This window comes from Centroberyx gerrardi, chromosome 12, assembly GCF_048128805.1.
Source record: "Centroberyx gerrardi isolate f3 chromosome 12, fCenGer3.hap1.cur.20231027, whole genome shotgun sequence".
Classification (NCBI taxonomy): domain Eukaryota; kingdom Metazoa; phylum Chordata; class Actinopteri; order Beryciformes; family Berycidae; genus Centroberyx; species Centroberyx gerrardi.
Window position 1 is genome coordinate 24916301 of NC_136008.1, and position 26218 is coordinate 24942518.

The 26218-nt window shown below is 44.0% G+C and overlaps 1 protein-coding gene across 1 annotated transcript in view; it reads left to right on the top strand.

The window, feature by feature from the left end:
• Positions 1–26218, top strand: part of LOC139931856 (CUB and sushi domain-containing protein 3-like) — a 214744-nt gene that overhangs the window by 140789 nt on the left and 47737 nt on the right. Inside the window, exons 42-55 of the mRNA XM_071925480.2 lie at positions 259–468; positions 1347–1535; positions 2719–2896; positions 5981–6126; positions 6685–6765; positions 7770–7883; positions 13427–13615; positions 14058–14204; positions 15506–15694; positions 18622–18807; positions 20197–20391; positions 21565–21738; positions 23652–23825; positions 24840–25013. Of these exons, the coding sequence (XP_071781581.2) occupies positions 259–468; positions 1347–1535; positions 2719–2896; positions 5981–6126; positions 6685–6765; positions 7770–7883; positions 13427–13615; positions 14058–14204; positions 15506–15694; positions 18622–18807; positions 20197–20391; positions 21565–21738; positions 23652–23825; positions 24840–25013 (2346 nt within the window). The remainder of the gene's footprint in view (positions 1–258; positions 469–1346; positions 1536–2718; positions 2897–5980; positions 6127–6684; positions 6766–7769; positions 7884–13426; positions 13616–14057; positions 14205–15505; positions 15695–18621; positions 18808–20196; positions 20392–21564; positions 21739–23651; positions 23826–24839; positions 25014–26218) is intronic.

Sequence of the window (26218 nt, forward strand, 5' to 3'; positions counted from 1 at the left end):
CTCTGTTCTAATCTCTTCTGTGCTGCTCTGTTCTGCATTGTTCTCTCCTCTCCTCTCCTCTCCTCTCCTCTCCTCTCCTCTCCTCTCAGTTCTACCAGTTGTGTTAAAAATCGAGCTGCTGCTTTCTTGCATGTCGGCACTGAATATCCATACCAGGAACTTTCCTAGTATGGACTTGAAAGGAACATATGCATTCGAGGAGTACAACGTTATTTATATATTCTTGTGTTTGTCTCCTCCCCGCTTTCGACTTTTCAGGGATCCACCTGCAGTTTCTGAACTTCTCCACGGAGCCGGTTCACGACTACCTGGAGGTGCGCAGCGGGAGCCTGGAAACGGGGACAGTGATTGATCGGTTCAGCGGCGCCGTGGTGCCCAACTCCCTCTTTAGCACCACCCACGAGACCACTCTCTTCTTCCACAGCGACTACTCTCAGAACAAGCCAGGCTTCCACATCGTCTACCAGGGTGAGGGGCAAAGATTGGTCCTTGCGGTAGAGTTAAAATGGAGTGTTATCAGTGTAGCGGCCAAGGATGGGGAAGAGAGGTTGCTAATAGGACACTTAAAAGAACATCAGTCAGGTTAGATACAGACGGGGGGACAGAGATTGGTGCTGCAGGGCCAGACGTTTTCACCAAGGTTTTAAGGTTACAAGAGGTTATGGAGCGCAAATTCTGCGAGGGAGAGAGGCAGTGGTGGCCTCTTTTGAGACATCGAGAGGCTGTTTTTAAGATGAGGGCTGTAAGGTCGCAGACTCTTTGAGCCACTTAACAAAAGCCTTGAAGATAACCCATTGTCAGTTCCAGTGTTTTGTGTTTTGCCCGCGACCTTGGGGATTTTTGCAGTTTGTCGGAAAAAAAAAAAGATTCAATAGTACATAGTCTTGAATAGCCTTGCAATGGTCGTGTCAGAGAGTTATTTTATGTGTTAGAGCCCATTTGGTGTCGCAGTAATGGACGCCACTTTTACCATATATCGCTGCTGTCGGGTGAAAACCTTACATTTCCGAAATGTGAGCTTGTCAGAAACTAAGAAAAATGGCCTTGTTTTCAGCTTGGCGACCATGCATATTTCAGTATATCCCATGGGTTTCTGAATGGCTTTCATCGGAATTTCATCAGAATTTTCTCAACCTGTAGAGGAGCATGTAATCCTTCAATTTAAGTTAAAACGTGAAAATCGAGGTTTCCACCTGACGACAACAGTGATTAGAGATTAGGGCAGCTTACAGGCTCAGGCTTTGGTTTTCTGAGGTCACCATAGATACTAGTTTTACAGTAGTATGATAACCTTACAAAAATCTGATTTACGATTCAACGAGTCTACATTTTGTGTGTGCTCCCAGCGTACGAGCTGCAGCGGTGTCCGGACCCGCGGCCGTTTCGGAACGGCATCGTGATTGGTCAGGACTACAGCGTGGGGATGACCATCTCGTTCGAGTGCCTGTCGGGCTACACGCTGCTGGGAGAGGCCTCTCTCACCTGTCTGCATGGGATCAGCAGAAACTGGAATCACCCCATACCTCGCTGCGAAGGTGACTGGCCTGTGCCTCTTACAGACACAGCAGGTGTCTCCCAGCCAGTGTCTGTCATGCGCACAGAAGATTCCCCCCCAAACTATGTAAAAAAAATAAAAAAAAGTGGTACTGAACCATCTGTTACATTTGCCCCACCAATACTTGAATGCTTAACCTACAAGTAATTATTAACAAATAGAATAAATATTATTTGGTATCATCAAATGTGCTTTCTCTCGCATTTTCCCTAAACTCTATAGTGGACAATGGGAAAGTGTTTTAATACAGCAGCATGGGAGCGCCATGCAGACTACTGGCTGGTTTCTGAGACAGTGATTCAGCCTCCTAGACTAAAGCTAAGATGGGGATTTCATCTCCATCTTCGTTATCCACTAAAAAAAACCCAAGGTCTTTGAAACTATTTTGAAGCTATGTGTATATGGTTATGAATTATAAATCCTTTGTCTTGTTGTAGTCCAGCCCTTCCCTCCAGCCCCCTCCTAAAGCATCAGACTCATATTTTATCGTCAACTTAGTATCACTTTACTGAACTATAAAACTATACAACCCATTATAATGATATATGGAGCATTCTCAAGTCTTTATTACAATGCTGATTATGCCTCTATGCCGTAAATTTCAAGGAGATTCACCTCAGATGCTGCCCAGTCATTATGAATTAAGGCTTTTCATTCATCACGGCCATAGTCGAGTGAAGCGGTTCCCCAAGGCTCTTTTAATCCTTAGAGAATATTTGGGAAACCCATAACATGGTTTCAAAGTCCAGGAGCCAGATTTATATTTGTCTGAGAAAGTGGTAAATATTTTTGTTTTGCTCCATAGATACCCCATTCTCCCTAGCTTATTTGAACCTGAGGGCTGCGCTTTGGCTTCGACTCCCCAGTTCAAAGTCAAATTTTAACACATTCCCTCTGAAGGGTTATGACAAGGGAGTTTTAGTGTCAGAAGCACTCAGTGTCATCAACTTCACGGCACCCAGTAACCATCCCCTTCAGTTGTCTCTTACAGGTGCACACACCCCGTATTATCTCAGTGATAACCCAATAACATGCCGTTATGGTTTGTTTTATCAACAGTTAGCGGCGGTACAGCCATAAAAGCAAGTTTTACGACTCGGGGTAAATCAAAGACGGGCTTGGCGTTTTTATCCAGCCGCTCTGACTTCTTTCCCTCCCTCCAGCTCTCTGCGGTGGGAATATAACATCCATGAACGGCACGATTTACTCTCCTGGACACCCGGCCGAGTATCCGCACTTCCAGGATTGTATGTGGATGGTCCGGGTGCCTCCGGGGTACGGCATCTACATCAATTTCTCTGTTATCAATACAGAGCCAATCTACGACTACATCACTGTGTGGTAAGTTCTTTTCGCTCTCTCCACCAGCCCGTAACTCATCACTCATCGGCCTATGGCACACATCAAACAAACACTTTTCTATATATAGAGGTGTAGGTTTAAAGGGGAAATCCACTCTAAAAACAAGTGGCATTAGTTTGATATTGGACAGCTCAGTGTTTGTGGACAGCGTTCTCCCGGAGAAACCTCATCTTTGATGTTATCAAGTAGCGCTTTCCAGAGCCACTTCATTGCAGCCTCCCAATAGATGGGAGGCTGTCTGTGAATTATTATTATTGTTAGTTTGAGCTTTACAACCCAATGGGGCTGATTTTACACTAGTACTAACAGTTATGGACCACAAAATGTACCTATATCCCCGGAAAATCTGGGTGCTGTCAAAGTTTCCTCAAGGTTTGTATCATATACAGTGCATTGCTAATGGAGCAGCTCCTGATAGATTTGTTTGACTCAAGTCTTGTTCCTCTGGTTTCTCACTTTGGGAAAGATCTGAGATTATCGGAATAACATTCAGTTTTAGGCTGTGTTTTTGCCTTAAGTATTGGCAAGCTCAAAAGCTGTACATGATGAATTCAACAATTGACAAAATGTCAAGGCCCTGGGCCAGGTGGGCAGGTTTTGCTCGCCACGTTTGATGTGACATCCATATTAGATGAGCCAACAACCATCTTAATACTTTGACTTTTGTCTGGACATCTGTGAATTCTTGTTTTTTGTCTTTGCGTACGGCCTGTGCTAACACGCCATGAATGGAGTGGTGCATGATGAAATGAAGTCAAAGAAAGAAGAAAAGCCCAGGTCACTGTGTATACCTCCAACAGTCTCGCTGACAAGTTCCTATATCTACTGTAGGAACTTCCCTCTTCCCCTGCTCTTGCACTAAACTTGCGGTAGATGTTTTAAACACTTCTTCCTTCATAGCTCCAGCCCTCCAGTGAGTGTTATGTAAAAAAGACAGAAATGTGTATCAGCGTGAAAACAACAGTTTTGAGTGAGTTTTTGGATGTTTGTGTGGATGAAGAAAGAGTTAGAAACTTTAGCTCTTGACAGATAATCGTACAGCAGTAGGCTATACTTTCACCGGAGCTGTCTGCCTGCCTCCCGACACTCCAGCAGCTGTCTCTCTCTCTCTCTCTCTCTCTCTTCCCCTCTGTCTTTCTCTCTACCTCTCTCTATAGTATGGTAAGCCTCAGGCAGTCATGGACCTGTCCTCATGGGCGATACAGGAGGGAAATACCTTCCAGCGTCTGGTGCTGCCATACAGTAGGGGAGGAGGGAGCTACTGGCACTACTGTTTTCAAATGAAATAGCGCATAAACAATCTGTCCCCTGATAGCAACATTTCATTTCCCTGCCTGACTGCCGTCTCCCATTTCGCTGATCACTCTAAAATGAAACCGTAATAAGACTTTTCTTAATATATAGGATATTAAAAGTACAAAAAGGTACAAAAATGCAGTTAGTGCACCTAGTTCAGATGAATAGGCCTGTAGCCACCTGATAGTGCCACTAATGAAATGCCTCTACTGTAAAAAGCAGCAATTATATATAATGGAAAAGTACGGTGTTCAGGCATGAATCTTTCCTTCCATGTGACATGTGTTGGGTGTAGCGTGTGGGAAGACAGATCATGCCAATGTTCTTATAAGGGTTTAAAGGTGATCTTGTGTGCTTATTAGTGACGGTGCTCCTGTGTTCTGCGGCCTGTGGCTAATGTGTGCCTCACCAATGGCTTTACCAAGTATGACTAGTTCTATTGTGCACCTCAGGGGAGAATTTGTTCTTGTTTTGTTGCCTAGCTGTTGCTGTACATTGTGCTGCTCTAATCTCTTGTGTTTGCATCTTTTGTGTAATATATGAGTGTCTGAAGGAGCTGATAGACTTAAAGTAACTTGAAACATATGACCGTTGTCACATAAATATTTTGTGTCAGGTTATGATTGTGCGTAAATGGTGTGAGATAATAATAATAATAATAATGTTTATTTGTATAGCACCTTTCATACACAACATGCAGCTCAAAGTGCTTTACATCAATAGAAGGCAAACAGATAAGAAAAACCAAACATATAAAACGCATATAAAAGAACAAGAAAAAAGGCATTGCGTTAAAAGAATCTAATCATGTAAAAATAGAAAGATAAGAATGTGCAAATAAAGTGAACTGCATTAAAAGAACACAATCAAATTAAACAGTTAAAATGAAGGCTATTTAAAAGCTAAGCTGAAAAGATACGTTTTTAGCAGTCGCTTGAAAATGCTTACAGAGCCCGCCTCTCTAATATTCTGTGGCAGAGTGTTCCACAGTTTAGGAGCATAGTTAAAAAAGGCTGCATCATGCACCTCTTCACTGAAATATCAGCCTGCTCCCCATCACGGGTGGGAAGCTTCAGGGTCCTTACAATGCAATTAAATTTTGATTCACAGGGCTTTGATGCATCACGATTTTCAGTTCAGTGCATTGTGATTTTTAGTTTTCCACCACTTGACTGCATAGTAAACATAAAACCTCATAAAAGAAACATACGCGTGCAGAATCGTAACAGTTTCAACAAAGAAATAGGCCTAACAGAAATTTAGAGTTGTGTGTTGCGTTAAAAAAAAAACATGCTTCCAAAAGTAGATGTTTTGAATTTTGCCCATTGATGCAGAATTGCAAAAGTTAGAATCACGATTCGTTCATGAACCCCGCCACCTCCACTCCCCATCAATATGTAATATGGCTGGAGGGGTCAAAATATGCCCACCCCTTCAGTAGTCAACTAGCACGTTCCTGCTCCAACACTGTTGATTAATGTGAAACTTTCTCTCAGATCATCAGAATGACTCCTGGGTCTATGAGGCGGCTTGGGGATAACCAGACCTGCTCTTTGATCCTCACAACTTATCGCTGGTGTTTCTGCAAAGAGCATTTGTTGAAAAACCTCTCTCCCTCTCCCTTCTCCTCCCTACCCGCTTTTTTCCATCTCACCCACACTCCCCAACTCTTTCAATCTCTCTCTATTTATCTTTTACTCTCTTTCTCTCCTCCCACACACACACACACACCCCTCTCTCCCTCTCTCTCTCTCACCCACTCTGCAGGGATGGACCCGACCAGGCCTCGCCTCAGATCGGCCAGTTCAGCGGCAGCTCCGCCCAGGAGGGCGTGTCCACCACCGCCAATCAGATCCTCATCAAGTTCCACAGCGACTTCAGCACCAGCGGCTTCTTTGTGCTGCGTTACCACGGTAACCTCCCCTTGGCTACCAACTAAGCAAAGACCTTGTCTAAAGTGCCACGCTGCTCTAATAGCCCTTATTAATTTCATCTTCAAATCTCCAGACTGCAAGGACCTGGGTGTACTAATGAAGATAACAAGAACAGAGAGAGCTCGTCCTTGTGTGGAAGGCCTTTAATTTTAATTTGGATTTTACTCCTCTTTTTTTTTCTGGCTTGTTTTACGAGTCATTATTTGGTCTTTCTCGCTTATTTTGCCGCATGGTGTCGCCTCCGATGCTGTGTAATGATAAATGATGAATGCCTTTTCATGCCCATCTTCCGGCTGCACTATTAAAACGCCCATTCAAAAGGAAGTTGATTAATAATAAAATGTCCCTGATCACAGCTGAATTAGTGATGGGTTCTTGATGATCATCAACGGTGATAGGTGGCAATTTACAGCCTAATCAAGTTCCAGTTTGATGGGGAAAGTAAAGAATGGGCTGCAATTAAATAGAGTCACACACAAACAGACAAAGGGTCGCTCCACATATTGCTGGTTTGAGTGTTTCTCCTCTCCCCAACAGCGTACCAGCTGAGAACTTGTCAGCCACCGCCTCCCGTTGCCAACGCCACCATCCTAACCGATGATGACGAGTTTGAAATAGGTTTGTCTTCTTTTATTTTGTTTGTTTATGTGCCACAGCAAGCGCCTAATAAAATAAAACCTGCAGCAGATGTTGCCCTGGACGGAGGAATAAATATGAATAGACATGGTATCAACTTGGTTTAGTCACATTGATTCATTAATTCATTCCTTCATTCACCCGTGAGTTTAATCATTCGTTTGTATATCCATTCACACCATTGCTTGTCAGTTTGTTTATGTGTCTGTTAATTGTTTCCCTGTTTACCTTCATTCGCTAATGTATTCATTCATCCATACATTTGTTCAGTCACAAGTGTGACACAGGTTTGTCCGTATTACGTATTCATTTGACCATATGCATATTTGTTTGATTCCTCAGCTGTGTTCATTGCTTGCCTTCATCTGTTCATTCACTTGTTCTCTGCACCAACACATTTATTTCTTGATTTGTCTGTTGGTTCAGCTTTGTAATCCTTCCTTTCCTCACTCCTTCTTGCAATATGTACTTTCTTTCTTTCTTTCTTGCTTGCTTTTTCTCCCTTTCCTTCCTACCTTCCTTCTTTCCTTTCTTCCCACCTCTGTATTTTCTCCATGTATTCATATACTAATATATTGGTTTGAGGGCTGGACTAATTAGCTCTCTGTAGAAGCTGTTTGTGTTGTCAATGCTCAGAAGTGATTAGCAAAATGAAGTGGAAATCATATGGCCAGTGGCTCCCTTACTGTCTGTCTTTCCACATGTGTGTAATTGTGATTTTATGTGTGTGTGTATGCGCCCCTATGCGTCAGTCACTGTGTGTGCATGCAAGCGTGTAAGTTTGTGGCCGTGTGTGTGTTACTGTGTCTTTGTATCGGAGTGTCTTCAGTACTCCAGCTACTAAGGGATGTCAATCTTCATTAGAAAATGTGCTGCTGATTACTGTTTCAAGTGGTGATACTGATGAGGCTTTTACTAACATAAGGCTCTGTGTGTGTGTGTGTGTGTGTGTGTGTGTGCACTTGCTGGTGTAAATGACCTCGCAGGGGACATTATTCGGTACTCGTGCCTGCCAGGGTTCACCTTGGTGGGCAGCGAGATTCTGACCTGTCGACTTGGGGAGAGGCTACAGATGGATGGACCCCCGCCAGTCTGTCAAGGTTGGTTTCATTCAGTGTGCGAGAGTGTATGAATGCACTTGTGTGTGTGTATGCGTTCTTTTCTTTGTGTGTATGTACGTTCTGTGCGAGTGTACGTGTTCTTTTGAGTGTTGAAATGTGTGTTTGTGGAAATGTTCTTGTGTGTACATGGTCTTTTGTGTGTATGTGCGTGCACACCTCGGTGTGTGTGCCTGTGTGTGTGTGTGTGTGTGTGTGTGTGTGTGTGTGTGTGTGTGTGTCTGACGCCAATCTGCCAAGGTTGGTTGCAGTCAGCAGCACCCACTCTTGATGCATCATTTAACAGACTGCCAGCAGGGCCCCAGCTAGCTCCTAGCGGCACTCAGCATCCCTATTCTAATTTATCAAGCCTCTCAGAGTGGGAGTAGCCTAGTACTGATCCAAGATCACAGACCTGGGACTCCCCTCCAACCAGCACTTCGCTGTGGTCAATCAGTGTGAAACTGATTACAGATCGCCAGCGCCTCCAGAATGGGAGGCTTCCTCATCAGTGGGGGATGTGTTGAAATGTAACAAGGTAGATGCTGGGCCAGTCATAGTTGTTCTCCCCAGCGTTTTCCCTAGAAAGAGATGGAGGGGGTTACATCACACCCCTTCATCCCTGCTCAAATGGCCCCATGGGTGTGAGAGATATAAAATGTCTCCCTACCCGTGGCGTTTCAAAAGATGCTTATTCACACAAGTAGGAAAGGAAAAGAGATGTCTGTGTTGTCTGCATCAGAGATTTTGTTTAGACCAAAAACAAATGCCATCAACCTGTCTGGCGTGCCAATACATCTCTGTTGCAGACAACAGAGCACTCTGAAACCTTCTATTCCCTGTGGATAGGCATCTTTTGAAGTGCCCTGAAGTCCTTTGTCTACAAGTCTTGAGTTGATGAGCATCTCTGTCCCTTTATTTCTCGACAACCGTGAGTAATCGCGTTGGACTTGTGATCAAGGCATGACAGATACTCCGCAAGCTCCGAGCCCGCATTCATAAAGCATCTTAGAATAGGACTGCTGATCTGGAACCTATTTGCTTATCCTTTGCTGTTGTTATTTCATGTCTGACTTGATGTCTTGGTTCTCCCCCTGCAGCGATTCTGTGGCTGCCACTTTTTGCTCTTACTAGTGAGCATTTGGCTGATTTCAACTGGGTATATGGAAAATGCCACAAGTACAGCAACACACAGTAATAGCAAAGCTCGATTCAAATGACCTGACCAGTGATCCACGATCTATAAGCTGCTCATATTGTTAGAGGCTTTACGCATAAAGGCCCTTATGTAGTACTGATACAGCTGATAGCTCTCTCATTGTAAGTAAAATGTGCATTGAACACAACAGGGTCTACCTTGCTTACCTGCATTGGGTCATCTGGTCCTTCTGAGCATTTTTAATTCCCTTGTGTTTTTATTTTATTAAACTTTATTTTTTAATAGCGTATGTAGTCCTTGGCAGTCCTTATTAGCTTTTTAGAGAGCACACAGTGAAGAGAGAAATGCTTCACTGCATACTGCAGAGCACAGGTCTGGCATACAGATGTACTTGAGTTTAGTTTAGTCCAACAGTGTAGAATATCCCATTAAGCCTGACAAGAATGGAATTATAGTGAAATGCTTTCCAATACTTTATTTCATTGTTTGTTTGAACCTACTTGCATTACCAAATGGGCGAGAATGGGAATAGTTTGGAATAATTTAATCAGGTTCTTTTGTGCCAAGCGAGGGCAATCAGTCCACAGAAGAGTACTGGAAGAGATTTCAAACTCTCTTATTGATGTAGGTCTAGTAAGCTCACCTCCTCATATATTAGAGACTAGATAGACTCCTGCCAAGACCAACTAGCTGCAATCAGCTCACTCACGTACTTGAAATAATTTCAGATGCTTTTTCTTTGAGCCATTGCATTAACCTGCCAGTTCCAGATGGGCGAAGTATGCTGGGACTATTTTGGGAGGACAGAACAGGCCTCCTTCATTATTCAATTGGTTTCATTGTGCCAGGCAATCAATCACGCAGAGCATTTGAAACATTTTCAAACTTTATTTTGATCTTTGTTCGCTCAGACACAGCACTTGCTCTCATGCATCATTCATACAGTGTGCACTGCCAAGACAGTTCCGGTCATCTTAGCCAGGTCATGCTAAGTGGGTGACCAGGCAAAACAAAGTTCATATCCCAGCTTGGTGAAAACAAATAATGAGTTTAATGAGTGGCAACTTGTTGTGGAATTGAGTAAGTGCTCAGGCACAAATAAAACCCACAGTGAAATGGGTACTGCAAGTGGTTTTGCAGATTTATAGTGAGCAACAAAATGGGTTAGATGGTTGGACATTATATATCTAGATGGAACTGTACTTTAAAATCTTGCCTTGAGCATCAAATGGGCATAGTTAGGACTATTTCAGGACTTTAGAATTAGTAACTCCTGTTTGACATTTTCACGGATCACCTCATTATTGTAGTCAAGAATTCATTACATTTCCTTGTGTTGGATATGTTATGTCCTTGTGCCACCTCTAGCATAAAACTAATTGCTCTCCTTGGGACATGTAAAGTTGAACTTGATTTGACTTGACCCGCTATTCACATCCAAGAGACTGCTACAGTAAGCTCGTAGAGGAGCCTTTTCCTGTGGGCCGATTGCCGACGGGGCAGGAAGGAAGAATTCTCCTGTGCTCTCCAATTCCGCTTTTGTTTGCCGTCAACCCCTCTGTCTTGTGCTGTTAATTGTTTCGTCTTATGCTTACAAGATAACGCTGAAATGTCCTTACGTGGCTGTGCGTTTTCACCCGAAAGTACCCCTTAATTTTTAAGATGTTTCCCCAGGCTTTCTCTTTGCGAAAGCCTGTGAGCAAGGTTATGCCTTGGCTTTGATCAAGAATACTGTCGAGCCGCAAGTGAGCCGACGGCTGTGTTTGCATGGTAAACCATCCGCCGCACCGACGTTGAGTCTGGCCCACGAAATGTTGTCACATCGCTCTCTCTCATCACATTCTTTTCTGTCAGGAAAATCGAATGAAAACAGAATGTAATTGCTCTTCTGTCAGCTTCACTGCTCTTATAGCAGCTTTACAATATGATGTTCCTGTAGCCAACTCTATAGCAATTGTTGTCATGTCATTATTTCGACATGTGTACAGTGTGTTGAGTGTGTGATTAAACAGTTGCTGGTTCGTACATGGCATCACCAAGACACTTTTTGCAGCATTTGAAAGATTTAATAAATGCCAAGGCCAGTTCTTTTTAAACAAATCATATTAAGAACCATTATTGATTGCATTCCATGCTAACCTTGGTGCAGATAATGCTCTGGACATGTTAAAGCATGTCCTAAAGCCACAGTGCACGATATCATATTATAGTAAAGTGCATTAATAGTATTTAATTACATCTGTAGAGCAAAAGACAGGCTGAATTGCATTTTTGTTTGCCTAAGGAACAGAAGTTCCACATTAAAGTATGGCCGAACCACCATTTGAGAACATTACTGTATATGCTTCAGTCTGTCTTCTTTCTTCATGGTAACTCCCTGTCCTTATCGCGGAACACTTAAATCCTTGTATCTTAAAAAGTTGCAGCATTGAGGTGTCTGAAACCATTTAAAGCCCCCCATGATTCATTATTTAATCCCTGCACCTAAATTTTGAGGCAAAGCAGTTTAAGTCATAACTCTGCTTACTGGCCAGACTTGTATTTGTTGCCTGGCAACGTCAGCTTATTAAACATTTTATCAGAAAGCATTGGGGACTATTGGAGGCTCAGTGATTTCAATAACGATACTCTTACTAGATCGATGGCTCTCAGTGTAGTGCGTCATCTTGTCATATCTAGTCAATTCTATACATCTAAACAGCATATAATGCTGCAGGGAACAATGGGCACCTGTGCAATATATACAACACACAGACACAAATCCATGTAGCTTTAGTCCACTCAACATCGACTCACGTGCAGCGCAGACATAACTTTCATTATTTTCTATATGCACAATACAGAGCGCATGACAAAAGAATGAAGTGAGAGAGCACAGTGAATGGAAATAGCAAACAGCAATTCAGTACACTGAGCATTACCGACAGAACATGAAGGACACTGAAATAGAGCAATTCAAAACAACAAGATTGAACTTCGTTGGTAACTTCAATATCTTGAGTGTTGGGTTATTATAAATCATAAACAATGTGGCAGAGTTTTACAGGAGTAGCGCTTCTACAGTGAAAGTGGAGAAGGAAGAGTCAATAGAATAGGCCATCGAAATGCCTACATGAGAAGGTTGGAGTCAATATCCCTCTCAGTTTAATCAGTTCAGCAAGTGGATTTTTATCTCTGTAGAAATGTATGATTGTGTTTCGAAAAACCAAAGCAGCTGATCACAAAAATAGCCCATACAGGAAAATATTGACATTTACGGTTCTCACAAACTGTCTGTCAACCAGTCAGGAAATGTTGCTGTTCAGAATTGAATTGCTGTCTGAATTTATTTTCTGAATGGTTCAAATTGAGAGTTGGTTGCCCCCCCGCAACTACTGGTACAGCACTTATATTTATATCGATGCTGCCATGTGAAGACCTCATAACGCTTTTGGTATTTTATTTACTTTTTTTCCCTTTTGTTGCTTTTTTTCAAGCGTTTACATTGTCATTTAGATACTGAGACATTTTCATGACCCTGGGGCCCACAAAGACCTTTCAGTGCTTTGTGTCATTTAAAAAAATTTGCTGTTGAGAATTAGAAAAGTTGACTTTTTTGGAGATACACTTGTGTGGCGCGATGCCTTTGAGGCAGGAACTATCCTAGTTCAACCAGTCAAAACTTTTTCGAGAGCTCGCCAGCAGGATTATTCATAGTGCTTTGTGTTACATTTCTTTCCTACTGCTTTTTTTTCCCTGATATATATCCAATTGTTTCCGGTGACCTTTTTATCTGGAACATTTGTTCGCATTAACCTTTTATATGTGTCATGTTTCTTCACTAGTGGACCTGAAGAGAAACTTCTGTTACCACCAAAAAAAAAAACAACAACAAAAAAAACCCACCACAGGACAGTCATTATTTCAGATATGTCACCCTGCAGGAAATGAAGCGAATGCTCTGAGCCGACACACACACACACACACACACACACACACACACACCATTTCTCCATACAAAGTCAGCTGTCCCACCTGTTGAGATGTATTATTTGATAGATTGATATCAGGGGAGCTTGGTGACAACAGCAGACTTACCCGCTCAGCCCTGAGGTGCAATATCAGTCTGGCTGAAATGTAATTGTTTCAGGACTAGTTATTATTTCAATGTAATTTCCACAGCCACAGCGGAGCCATTCCTGTCTTTTCTCCTCTCCTCTCCTCTCACCTTTCCTCTCACTCCCTACTGTACCTCTCTCTCCCTCCCTGTCTCCGCTCCCTCTTCTGCCTCCACTGCGCTTTCATCTCCCTCTTTCCCGTCTCTCTCCCCTCTTCCCCTTTCTCATCACATCTATCCCTCTCTTCTTCTAACCCTCATCCTTTTTTTCTCTCATTCGCCTCATCCCAGTCCAATGCCCGGCCCATGAGGTGCGCTTTGACTCGACGGGGGTGATCCTGAGTCCGGGCTACCCCGAAAACTACCCCAACCTCCAGATGTGCTCGTGGCTGATCAACGTGGAGAAGGGCTACAACATCACTCTGCACTTTGAACTCTTCCAGACGGAGAAGGAGTTCGATATATTGGAGATATTTGACGGTGAGTTCAACGGGGAATCTAGTAAACGAGAAAAATATTTCGGTTTCACTGAAATGCAAATTGAAAGTTAAAAGTTTTTTGAAGTAGAGTTAGATTCTACTTTACGGTAAAACTTGGCATACATTTTTTGATGTTTTGCACCAACCTGTCGGCATGGTGTGAACGTTCTGAACGTGTTATTTTAGAGCTGAAATGTTGATATGGAGACCCAGCAGGAAGGCAGATGATATTTTATTGGTGAATGTCATACTCAGATGTTGTTGGAAATGTGTGATATGTTGCGGCGGGTGTGTTCTCATCAGCATATCTGTAATTAATTCTGTGTATTTCTGATAATGGCAAGATGCATATCTGTCTGTCGGCATGCGTGCTTGTTTTTGATGTGGCTCCATCCCGGTGCAACTGTGCGTGTGTGTGTGTGTGTGTGTGTGTGTGTGTGCAGGCCCCAACATCTACAGCCAGAGCCTGGCGTCGCTGAGCGGCGACATTGACACGCCCTTCAGCCTGACCACCACGGGCCACCAGCTCCTGCTGCGCTGGTCCTCCGACCACGGCACCAACCGCCGCGGCTTCCACATCAGATACGTGGGTGAGTATCAAAGTATGTATCCTGCTCATAATCATACTCTCTCTTTATTAGTGCTATTGGAATATTCTTTCATGTGTGTTTTTCTAAACTGCAGAGAGTGGGGAAAAAAAGCCACGGGTTCCAAATGATTAATTTTAGGCGCTAAGCTGATGCTCTTGCATAGAGAATCTTAAATGAAGCAAGTGATCCCACTGCACTGGGTATTGTGCAGTCACATTCGATTTACTTTGGGATATAATGTGAACCCGTGATTTTTTTTCTCTATGTGGTTTTACAGTATGCTGCGACTGATTGAGGGTATAAATTATTGAGGTCGCTTCTGTTTTACTGTCAATTAATTCACGGCGACGAGCTGGTTTTCACACACGAAAAGCACGGGGCGGGAGGGAAGTCACTGGGAGACTCGCACGCCGCTTTGCACTCCTTAATTTCAGAAGGTTTTAAATTCTTAACTGGCTCTTTAATAAAGCAAGTGGTGCTAAGCAAGAGCGGCATAGGGGATCTTCTTCCATTTGAAATGCATCAATAATAATGAAAAAAAAAGGAACAAAAGGCATCCATTTTTTATGTGTTGTCTCTCCGTTATGTTTAATACACGAGAGCGGTACTGCGAAAGCTATTTGGTGTGATGAATTTTGTAAGGAAAAGCGTTCCGTGACTTGATTTGACTTGAACAGGAGTTGACCTCAACTCCGGTGTGTGTCTTTTCGTCTTAAACCCCTTCTCTCTCCCAGTCATGCTGATTTGAAGGAGTGTTTGACAGCGTTTGGCCCTCCCTCGCATTTTCCATCCCATCGGCTATGCAGGGCTCGTCTTCTGAAAATCAAATCTACCTTTTTTGTGTTCGACGGGCTATAAGATGAGGGAAGGGAAGGCTGTGGAACAAATAACTGGAGGATGCACCCGTATTGCATGCGTTAAAGCAAATTGAATATGCGTGTGCCCATAGGCCAGAGAGGAATAGTAATAATGTGATTTTGAGGAGTGCCTCGGCTGTGTGGCACACAGCCCGAGTGCTAAATAGATGTGACACTCCTCGGGCCTTTTTCCTCATTATCTTTCTGCATTTAAAATTGAGCTTTCCTGTGAATAACATTTTTCACCGGAATCCTTTGTTAATGCCTCTCATCCGCTTCTTTTTTCTCTGCTTCTTTGCTTCTTTTCTCTTTTAATGTCTACTTTTCTATTCTCTATCTCCTTTTCCGTTACTCCCTTCTCTCCTTCACCTCTCTTCTCTTCCTTGCCTTGCCATTCTTCTTCTTTCCTCTGTATTCTTTTTTTTTTCGCTCCATCTATCATAGCGATGTACTGCAGTACCCCAGACTCTCCGCAGCACGGCTTTGTGGTGAGCCAGACCGGGGGTCATCTCAACAGCATGGTGCGCTGGGCCTGCGACAGGGGCTACAAGCTGATCGGAAAGGGCACAGCTGTCTGCAAGAAGACCTCCTATGGCTACTACACCTGGGACTCGCCAGTTCCCGCATGTCAAGGTGAGCTCATCAGCACTGGCAGCCTTTTATTTCCAACTCCTGTCCGCCCACTTCCCTCTTCTTCTGGTCACTGCCTCTGCACCCCGGCGCTCAGCGGGCGGACAGGCAGACAGGCGCCGGAGGGGCCCCGGCGTCTCAGCCCAGGCCCCGCTCTCGTGTTGTTATCGGCTGAACTGAATCCCGCCTGATTGAGAGCCGCTGCCCTGTCAGGTGGAAAGGAAACAGAAATCAATTCCCCCTTCTTCTGTCAATTTCCACTTCTTCAAATTACGTTGGCTAACTCCCCATTAGCATGCGGTGTCTGCGCCGCTGTTTCACTCAACTAATTGGGTTTCACTCAGGTAATTGGGTTCTTTGATGCACATGTGTGCATTTACATGCGCATGCCCACACGCGTACCACACAGCAGCAAGCAGAAGACCCATTGCTCCATTGCATTTTATTATGGAGCAGGCGTGAGTCAAAACATGTACACGTTTCAAAATGATTTAAAGATACTTCACATCTGTGATTTATGTAGTTGGTTTGTTAATTGCACTTAGGTTTTCAAAAGCGCATAAGGTAGAACATGGCTGTAAATGAATTGATGCATTTATTCAGATGCCCGCTCTCTAGAATAACTAGAATAACATACCAGGCCCACTGATCTTCTAACGTACAATGGTCTGAAAGATTAACTGTTTGTAGATCATTACTATTATTATGGAATGCTAACCAGTTACCAGCTTTTGTACATATTTAGAATTTGAAACTTGTATCTTTATTAGGCTCATTGGGCCTCATTCACAAAACTTTTCTTAATTTTTTCTCTTTGTTCTTAAGAAACATGCCTACAAAAAACCAATGTGGGATTCATGAAACGTGCAGACTCTCGATTTTTGCGTATCCCGTTTGTATCTGATATTGAATGGCACTTGTTCATAAATTGGATGTGCATACATGTTGATGCAGGTCTGCTGACTTAAGGGTCGTGTGCAAATGGAAGGCACTACTGGAGTGGTGGATAATGGCACAGACACCCAAGAAGAAAAACTCAAACTGAAACAGAACAAAATAGAAGTGTTGTTGTAGGGAGTGAGAGAAAAAAATATATAATTTTTTAAAAGTGTAAGCAGTGGAGTGACAGCAACCGAGAAAAAACAAAAAACAAAACTGAAATTACTGACTTTTTTTTTTTTTGAGTTGCATGGATACTTTTTTTTTCTTGTATTTTGCCAATTGTAAATAAAATTCACTCTTAAAAATAATTTAAGAAATTACTGATGCTAATGCTGTAACATTGGCATCAGTAACATCACACCTTGGATGAAATTAAAAAGAAGGCTCTGACTCTTGACAGTCCAAGCACATCCAACGGCCTTCCAGCACACCTATGGTGCGCTCTGTGACGGAGCGAGTGCGCGCATGATAATTATTTGACTGAGGGGTCTGAGGGTCGGTCAGGAGCGTCGTCAGCCTTGTGATCAAGGCATAACCTCTGTCACCTACAGACAAACTGGTTAGCCTTGATGAATTTAACCTCCATTCAGTCGGTGGAAAAGATCACTTACCGATGCGCCGTGCGTCTCCAGCAGCACACTGGTCAAGACGCACGACCGCACTGCTGATCTGCAGCACCAATGAGTCATGGCTCCCTCCTGTAAATATGGATTTAATGGAGGGTATTTAAATAGGGAAATGCTTTGGGAGATGGTGCTCTGATGCGCACATGTGGCTAGTCTATTGCTCCTATGATATTTGGCAGGCCAGAAATAGCATGGAAATCTCTTTTTATTTTGGCCTGTTGTACTGCAGAATATGGGAATTTGACATATTATGGTCCTCAAGGCTGCTCCAATAACAGCAAATGCACCATTGTCGGATTTGGCTGCGCGCTCGTGGGTCTTTATATCAGAATGAATCACTGATCAATCAGCTAAACCCTAACTCTAACCAACTGAATAGAATTCCCTATGAATGTGTTCATATAGGCCTAGTTTTGTTAATATGGTTATCAGGAGGTCTGTAATTGCTTAAGGTGACTTTGCATAAAGAATAAAAACCTCCTCAGGGTAGCTGCCCTCACACATTCCAACCACACGTAGATTTTGAATATCAAAGAATAAAGTCATTTAAGAAAAAAAAAGATGAATGCCGAAATATTGCATATACGCACGTTTCGTGAATGAGGCCCATTGTGTGGTGCTGCAGAGCAGAGAGGACAACACACACTCTCAGAGCATTCTAGAGGATTTCAAAGATACTGTCTATGACTCTATGGATTGAATCACAATATTTAGTAATCTCCTACGCTCTAAATTTTCATTCCTTCAAACTCTTTTCATCTGAGGAATATAATATATAATAGAAAGTGCTTGTTGTGATTTGGCGATACTTACAAATGAATGGAGTTTGATTCTCTGGGGATGCAGGAGTGTGCGTGTGTGTGTGTGTGTGTGTTGGGGGGGGGGGGTTGCTTTCCAATGTAATGGCTTCAGGCCATGCGGGCAGATCCCTACCTATGATGTTTCACAGTGTGCCGCTACCATTGCCGCTGCGTTTTATGTTGTGTGTGTTTGCATAACTGTTCCCATTTAGTGTGGGCCTGCAGATGTTGATTTCACCCCCCCCCCTCCTTTATTCTCTCTCTCCCGCTTGGCTCTGATGATAAACGCCTCGCAACCAACCATCTTGAGTTTCCCGTCTGGTTTAGGAGGCTCTGTGGACGCAGTAACCCTGATTCAATCAACGTGTGTGTGTGTGTGTGTGTGCACGGGGTGGGTTTTGTGTGTTTCTGTGAAGAAATACACTCAAACTGAGAATTTTTGCATGTGTGGGTCCTACATGCTTGTGTGTGGTATGTTTATATAGCATTTTTTTCCACAAATATGTGTCTTGTACATAACCATGCATGTGTGCTTGTGCAATCGTCCTCTCGCTGCCTGCAGCTGTGTCGTGCGGCGTGCCCAGCGCTCCGGTGAACGGAGGTGTGCTCGCTACTGATTACTCCGTCGGCACACGCGTGACCTACTTCTGCAACAGCGGCTACCGGCTCTCCTCCAAGGAGCTGACGACCACAGTCTGCCAGCCGGACGGCACCTGGAGCAACCACAACAAGATACCCCGTTGCACCGGTGAGTGCGGAGGGCGCAGGAGGAGACAGGAGGAGGCTAGGGGAGGAGGGAGAGTGATTTGACAGAGGTGGAACAACCACAACAACCCACTGTGCGGTTGAGCCGAGGGGAGGGAGGGAGGAGGATAGGAGAGAGCGACGTCAGACAGAGGCATCACTCATGGGGGTTAGGGTTGAGGTTCCCTCTGGTCATGTAATTCCTGGAGTATCATGGAATTCTGAGGTGTATTCCAAACAAAGTCAAGGAGTTTGATAAAGTCTCTGAGGAAGTCATGGAATATCAGGGAATTTCACAAATGGGTCACACTACAAGAATATGGCAGACTTTAGTTTACAAGTTGCTTCAGGGTACTAGGCAGCGTACTATAGTGGGAATACATTACAGGAATAGAGCACAATGTATTTTACAATGTGTTTCAGGGTAGTAGGGTACTATGTAGGAAACTAGGAATACTTTATTATAGATGAATGGATTTTCCAGCTTGTTTTTCCCCACAGCAGTTCCAACTATTCATAGTATTCCCATGATGTCACATGCTTTTCCTACCAATATTGTGCTTTACTATATACACAGCTCATTGGTCATTTGATTATAATCATCTGTTAATTTGTTACAATCACCTGTTATTTTCCTACCAAGATGGCCATGTGGGGATGTAACAGAAACCAGACTTCACCTCTTCAGGAAAAAAAAGCAACATTAATAAATCAGGAAGGGATAACATTTTCAGGTCATGGCAGCACTCTGATTTAGTTGTGGAAAGTCATGGAAAAGCTGGTAAAGACTAGAGCAACCATGACAAAATGCTGCAGAAGAGAGAAGGCGCGAGGGTGGAGGGTGATGGAGGATGGTGTCATGAAAAGATGGATAGATGAGAGAGAGAAAGATGGTAGAGGGGAAATCTAAAGCTGGCGCCGGGGTGAGCGTGCTACATGCCAGTGCAGCTCCTTCAGTAGCTGTCTGACAGAAGTTTGAAAGTCAGCGTAACAAGTGATTGACAACATTGTTTCCTCCTGAGGCCAGTGTCTACTCTCTGCTGTATATGCGCCTCGCAACACAAAGGGGAAACAGAGCTTCCTTTGAAACTCATTTGGTTTTAACGCCAATTCATAAATAGCTTTTTTTGTTGTGGAAGAATATAACAGCTGAGGAAAGTTGCTATTTACATCGTAACAGATGGATTAGTTTATCCGACTTATTTTGTTTGTCTTCAAATTTTCATTCCGACTATTTGTAGTACTTATTGTTGAGTTGGTGAACATACATTATCGGGTTTTGTCTCAGCAGTAGTAGTGTGAAAGGGATAAAAAAGATATAAATGTAACTGACTCCAGTGGAATAAGCCAAAACTAACAACTCCCCTCTCTTGTGTTTGTTTTTGTTGCGCAGTCATGATGTGCCCCAGTCTCAGCTCCTTCTCTTTGGACCACGGCAAATGGAGGATAGTCAACGGCTCGCACTACGAGTACGGGACCAAAATAATCTTCACCTGTAACCCTGGCTACTACCGCGTTGGCCCCGCCCACATCCAGTGCCTGGCCAGCGGGGCGTGGAGCTGGAGGAACGAGAGGCCTCGGTGCAGAAGTGAGTGCCTTTTTGTTGCTTATCTGGGAGTTCACTGTGTGGAATAGGACAGGACAGGATAAACTGTATTCATATCGTGTTTCTTTTATAGCAGTGTAACCAAGGCCAGCAGCTTCTGCTTTTTATACAGCATGTAATACATTTTGGCACTATATCACGTAAACATGCTGCAGCAAGAAAGAACATTGACACACAAAACAACAACAACACCTCAACATCACATGAATGCCTAAATGCAATATATTACAAAGTACTCATTCCAAAAGGGACACTTTAACTGAACCGAAAGGAAAATGTGATTAAAGAAATGTCCCTATATCAATTTTTTATCCAGCACAGGAGAAGCAGTCTACTGTGTGTGGAAACCTCAGGTGTCTTGGACACCCTGTGCTACTGTATCATAAAAAATACAACATCAGTACAAACAAAAATACAATACATAGTCCACACACGTACACACTATATACGTGTCTCAGTTCCTAATAAGGAGGGCTTAAATCATGCACGCTGCCCTTGTCACAGCGTCTATAAAGTCTGGAGTCAACTTTTGGAATAGAATACAGTAGAATAGAAGAGCATTCAACATTATTATCCAGCCATGTCTGAAAATCTATCCTCAGGCTCACCTCAGGTGCACTAAAAACATAGATTACAATGTTTTAATAGACTGCAAGAATATATTCAGTACCTCCAGCCCACTTAATCAGCAGCTCGCAACAATACTTTTTATACTTTTCACCCCCTCGTCTCAGCCTAAGTTAGATATTGTTTATTGTAGGATGGGACATAAAAAGGTTTCTATTGTATGCTGCCATGGGAACTACTCTTTTAGAAGCATAAGAGCTGAATAGCCTCTGTAATGGTGAAAGGAGACGCCAGCCAGCGTGATGAAAGATGTCGGGACAAAGGCAAACACCATCATTATCCTCCCCGTGAAATAGTACAGGTCACTCTTTTATCGCATTAAGGTCGGTGAGATGAGTGTAAATGAGGTGCACTCCCATTGACTCTGAAGATATAAGCCAACTTATGTCTTTTCTTGCTTTCTTTCTCCCTTTCTCACTCTCTATTATGCTCTCTCGCTCACTCTCTCTCTCTCCTTCTTGTTCTCTCTTCCCCTGCCTCCTCCATCTCCGTCCTCTTTTCTTCTACCTCCTCTTCATCTCACTGCAGTCATTTCCTGCGGAGATCTGCCCACTCCCCCTAATGGAAAGAAAATTGGGACCCAAACTACCTTCGGAGCGTCGGCCATTTTCAGCTCTAGCCTCGGCTATGTTTTAACCGGCTCTGCTGTTAGAGAGTGTCTGCTGTCCGGCCTCTGGAGCGGCACGGAGACTCAGTGCCTGGGTAAGCAGGGTCTAAATGCTGTCTTTAACACCATAAAGGACACGCCGTGACCCGGGTCACACGCTGCTGCGGAGCTGTTCAGAAACAATGTGAGCTTTTTTTGGGTTGAGCCTTCACGCCCAGACTAGAACCAGATGGGGAAGCAGAGGGTGACAATAATTGGTTCCCCTGGCCGAGCATGTATGGCCAATGCCTTTAAAACATTTGGAGAGATGTGAAATACATTTTCTGTTGTCGAGTCCTGGCAACGCTCGATGGAATCATTTTATAGTTTCCTAAGGGCTGGCACACGTCAGATTACTGGAGCCGGAGATCATAAGGGGAAAAAATTGCAGTGCAAATGTGCGAGCTCTTCTGGCAACTGCCTTCGGGCGATTGGAGCAGGATGCTGTACAGTACGGCCACCAAGTCAGCATGATTCGGTGTTTCCAAAATGTTAAAATGCGAGAGAGCGACTATCGAGCCACGACTGGCCCGAAACCATCAGACGTGTGCCAAGCTCTACCAGCACAATTTCAGCTGTTGTGATGGATATATAAATAAGCAAATGTGGTACAGCTTAGCTTACCGGCGGCTCAGCGCGGCGCCACGCTGTGAAAGAGAAATGTGACAGAATTGCTTGAGCCGGATTCAAACCCACGCAGCAGCGGAACGTGACGGTTACTCCGGCAGATGCATTAGTCCATTTGTCAACCCTGTGGCACCGGCGCTGCATGCTCAGCTCAAGATTGGTTCAGTTCGTTAAATGAAAGGCGCCGCTCTCGTCTAGCGATATGACTGTCAGGGTTAACATAGCCAGGGACCCCCTCGGTAGAGTAGCCTACTTCAGCACTATCTTCACAGGATCTGGCTGCTCTCAACTGGAGTGTGATAATAAAATGCTCGGCTGAGTTTGTGGCGCAGGAGTGAATTAGGGAAATCAGACTCGCAGTCAGTGGCAATTTCCTAGGCTTTAAGTGGCAGTGGAAATCTCAGCAAGATTCCTCCACTCTGAAGGGGATTTATTGTAGCCGAAAGTAATACGATTACGTGCATGAGTGTATCGGACAGATTTTGAGGAATTTCACATGCATCTCTCTGTCTACTGTAGACGAGAGAAGCGGAGTTATCACCGCAAGTTGAGCTGAAGCCAATGTGAATTTAGAAATAATAATTCGGAGATAATGAGCTGAAAAATATGTCCCAAATCCAATATGTTTCATGAATACACTAGCAGACCTAATTTTGTTTGCAAGCAGTCCAATTGTAAGACTTTTTAAATCACGATTCTCCTCATTTCATTTTACAATACGCTTGTCAAAATGCAAACTTATTCAAACGCAATCACACAATAAAAATTCATTGGAGATGATATAACTCTTTTTTACAGCAGTAGCCATCACAGTGCCATTATGCTCCTATCCTGCAACTATCCTCCATTAGTACGGCGGCCGCCACTGCAGGCTATTATTTCTCAAATGCTCTAAAGCAGAACTGAAAAGGTATTGCAACCGAAAACTCTCAAATGATTGACTGCTAGATAAAGTGCTGTGCTTTGTAATGTCTGAAAAAAAGAGCGAAATTGATCTCCTCCAAACTATTTCTCTCAGGGGGATTGCAGGGCAACAGTGCATCTAGTGCAGCTGAAACTATTATACCGGGCACTAAATAGCGCTATACTATAATTACTAATACGCAACAAAAGATATGTGTTGAAATAGCACTGGTTGTGTTGTCGCTGGACCTGCAGATGCAAATGAAAGGTTTCTATTGATGTTGTGCCTGTAACCGAGCGTGCTGCTGCTGTTTCGGCCAGGCCTCCTTTGCAGAAGAGATTCATGATCTCCATGGGACTAACCTAGATAAATAAAAGTTAAACAAAATGAGATAATAAACCATGTTGAAAATGGGCTTTTTTTTTTTTCGTCCTGCAGCCGGTCACTGTGGCGTTCCCGAGCAGATGGTGAACGGGCAGGTGATTGGAGAAAATTTTGGCTACAGAGACACAGTGGTTTACCAGTGCAACCCCGGCTTCAGGCTCATTGGTTCCTCAGTACGAATCTGCCAGCAGGACCACAACTGGTCTGGACAGCTCCCAGCTTGTATCGGTAAGTACTTTAACACCACTTCTCCACACCGGCTGATTGACTGCGAGAGACGCTCGGGGTGTGTGCGCATTGTGTGTGTGTGTGTGTGTGTGTGTGTGTTTGAGAGACAGAAAGAGAGAGTGAGTGGTGGGGGGAGGTGGGATGAGAGTGATTGTGTGCGCGTTTGTTGTCGCGGGACGGGTTGATAGGTTGAGAGAGAGAAAGATGGAGAGAACGCGTGCCTGTGTGTGTTTTTGTGTGAGAGAGAATAAGAGCTACTTACATGCTTGACTCCTCTTGTTTACATCTGAATTTCACACTGTAGACGCTGCTGTTCAGAACAGCGATTCTCAAGTTTTTTGCCGTGCTGTCACTAAAGACAAAGGAATACCATACTCAAAACACATGACGTCAAAACGGTTTTATTTTCCATTCCAGGCTTTTGTTCATTTGACTAATTACTCAAGGAAGCCCAGGAGATGTAAATATGTATTTCACAAGAAAAAACGGGTTAGTCCCAAGCATGATGATTTGATTGCATTACAAAAATAGATATGTTTAGAATTCTTGAAACCATCTCATGACTGTGCAGAAGTATCTGGCAGTTCCCCAGGCCGTCTTGACCCTCAGGCTGAGAAGCGCTGTAGTCAGTCGATACATATCTTCACTGTTGTGATCTGCAATCTCCTATTCACCTATTGATGTATTGAAATGTGCTGTTGACCCTTTCCCTATGGAGATCATGTCTTGCTTCCTAATTCCCCTGTTGTCCTCTAAGGTTAATTATATGTTAATGATATACCTATGATATGCGTCACTTTATGTCGCCTATTGATCCACTGAATTGAATTCTGTCTCTCCCTGTCTCTCTCTGGCTTTCTCACATACTCTATCTCGCTCTTTCACTCTCTCTCTCTCTCTCTCCCTCTCTCTCCCTCCCTCTATATCCCTTCTGTGCTCCCCTTGAACTTCCCTCCTCCTCCTCTCTCCCTCCTCTCACTCGCTCCCCCCGGGGCGATGCGCGCCGCCCCTCAGCCGTCACATGCGGCCACCCCGGCAGCCCGATCTATGGCCGGACCACGGGCGATGGCTTCAACTACAATGACGTGGTGCGCTTCTCCTGCAACAAAGGCTACACCCTGGAGGGCCCCTCCACAGCCCAGTGCCAGGCCAGCCGCCAGTGGAGCCAGCAGCCGCCGACATGCAGAGGTAAGGGAGCGGAGTCGCTGCAGATTGGGCAGAGGATTGGCAGCCGGGATGACCTTAAGTATCAGCAACCTGCAGACGTATCTTGACAGTTCAAGCATAAAACCGCCTGTCACCGCCAGCATACAGTGGTAAGGGTCAGACCATAGAAGTAGCATGAGCAGAAAAGACACAACCACAAGAACCAATAGCTAGAACGACCAGCAGATGTATCATGATTGAGACTCAATAACCATTTGCAAGGATCCAGCCACTGAAAACAGTTAGAGAGGGAACTTCTTGGTGTATCATGACAACTAAAACTGTTTTAATGTTTGAATACGAAAGCCTCTTCTACTGTATGTAATTCTAATTCTGTGGCTCAGGGTAACCGCCAGTGGAGCAGGTAGCTGCCAGGCAGAGGTACGGTCCAGCCACGGTGTTGGAACGAATTGAAATGGCTTTTCCCGGCGCTTTGTGATGGTTCAAGAATCAGCAGCTAGAATGACCGCAAGAATTCAGCAGCCAGCAGATGTATCATGACCACTCAGGAAGCAGCAGCCAGTGACCGCCAGCGTACAGAGGCACAGACAAAGAAGCAGAATGGATAGAGGAGGGCACTCACGGATCTCTTGATTTTGAATGGGAATGCCCTCTATCTGTTATGATTCTGCGGGTAGAGCGACGGGCAGCGACATCTGAAGCCCGGGCTTTAGGGAATAGAGTGGAAGCAGGACAACAGCGACAACAAGGCTTCAGTAGAATGAGAAGTGTAAGGAGGCGATGGCCGACGGGGAATTGTTTTTACATGTTTACTGTGCTTTTTCACCAAGAGGCTTGCTGCGGGGAGAGATCTCTTTGGAGGGAGGAAAGCTTGGAGTACTTTTAGTAGAAGACATTTCATTGGGAGTGTCAGATGGTAGTTGTGTTCTACAGTAATTGTGTCCAACTTTTGTGTGCCCAGGTTAGGCTCATTAGTGGTGTGTTTATTTCTGTGTGCGCCCATGCCAGAGAAACTTTTATTACTTGTTTCCACAAAATTATATTTTTTCTCAACGGTTTACCAGACATTGACAAAATTCTGGGAGTAAAGTGAATTTAAAGTAAATAATAGTAATGCTTGTGGTTAATGTGTCTTTTTCACATTTGTCTTCTAGCTAAAGACTCTTTAGAAAGCTAAAGATCTTTTGTAGTGTGACGAGATGGTAGTCTGGCTTTGAATCTAGTTT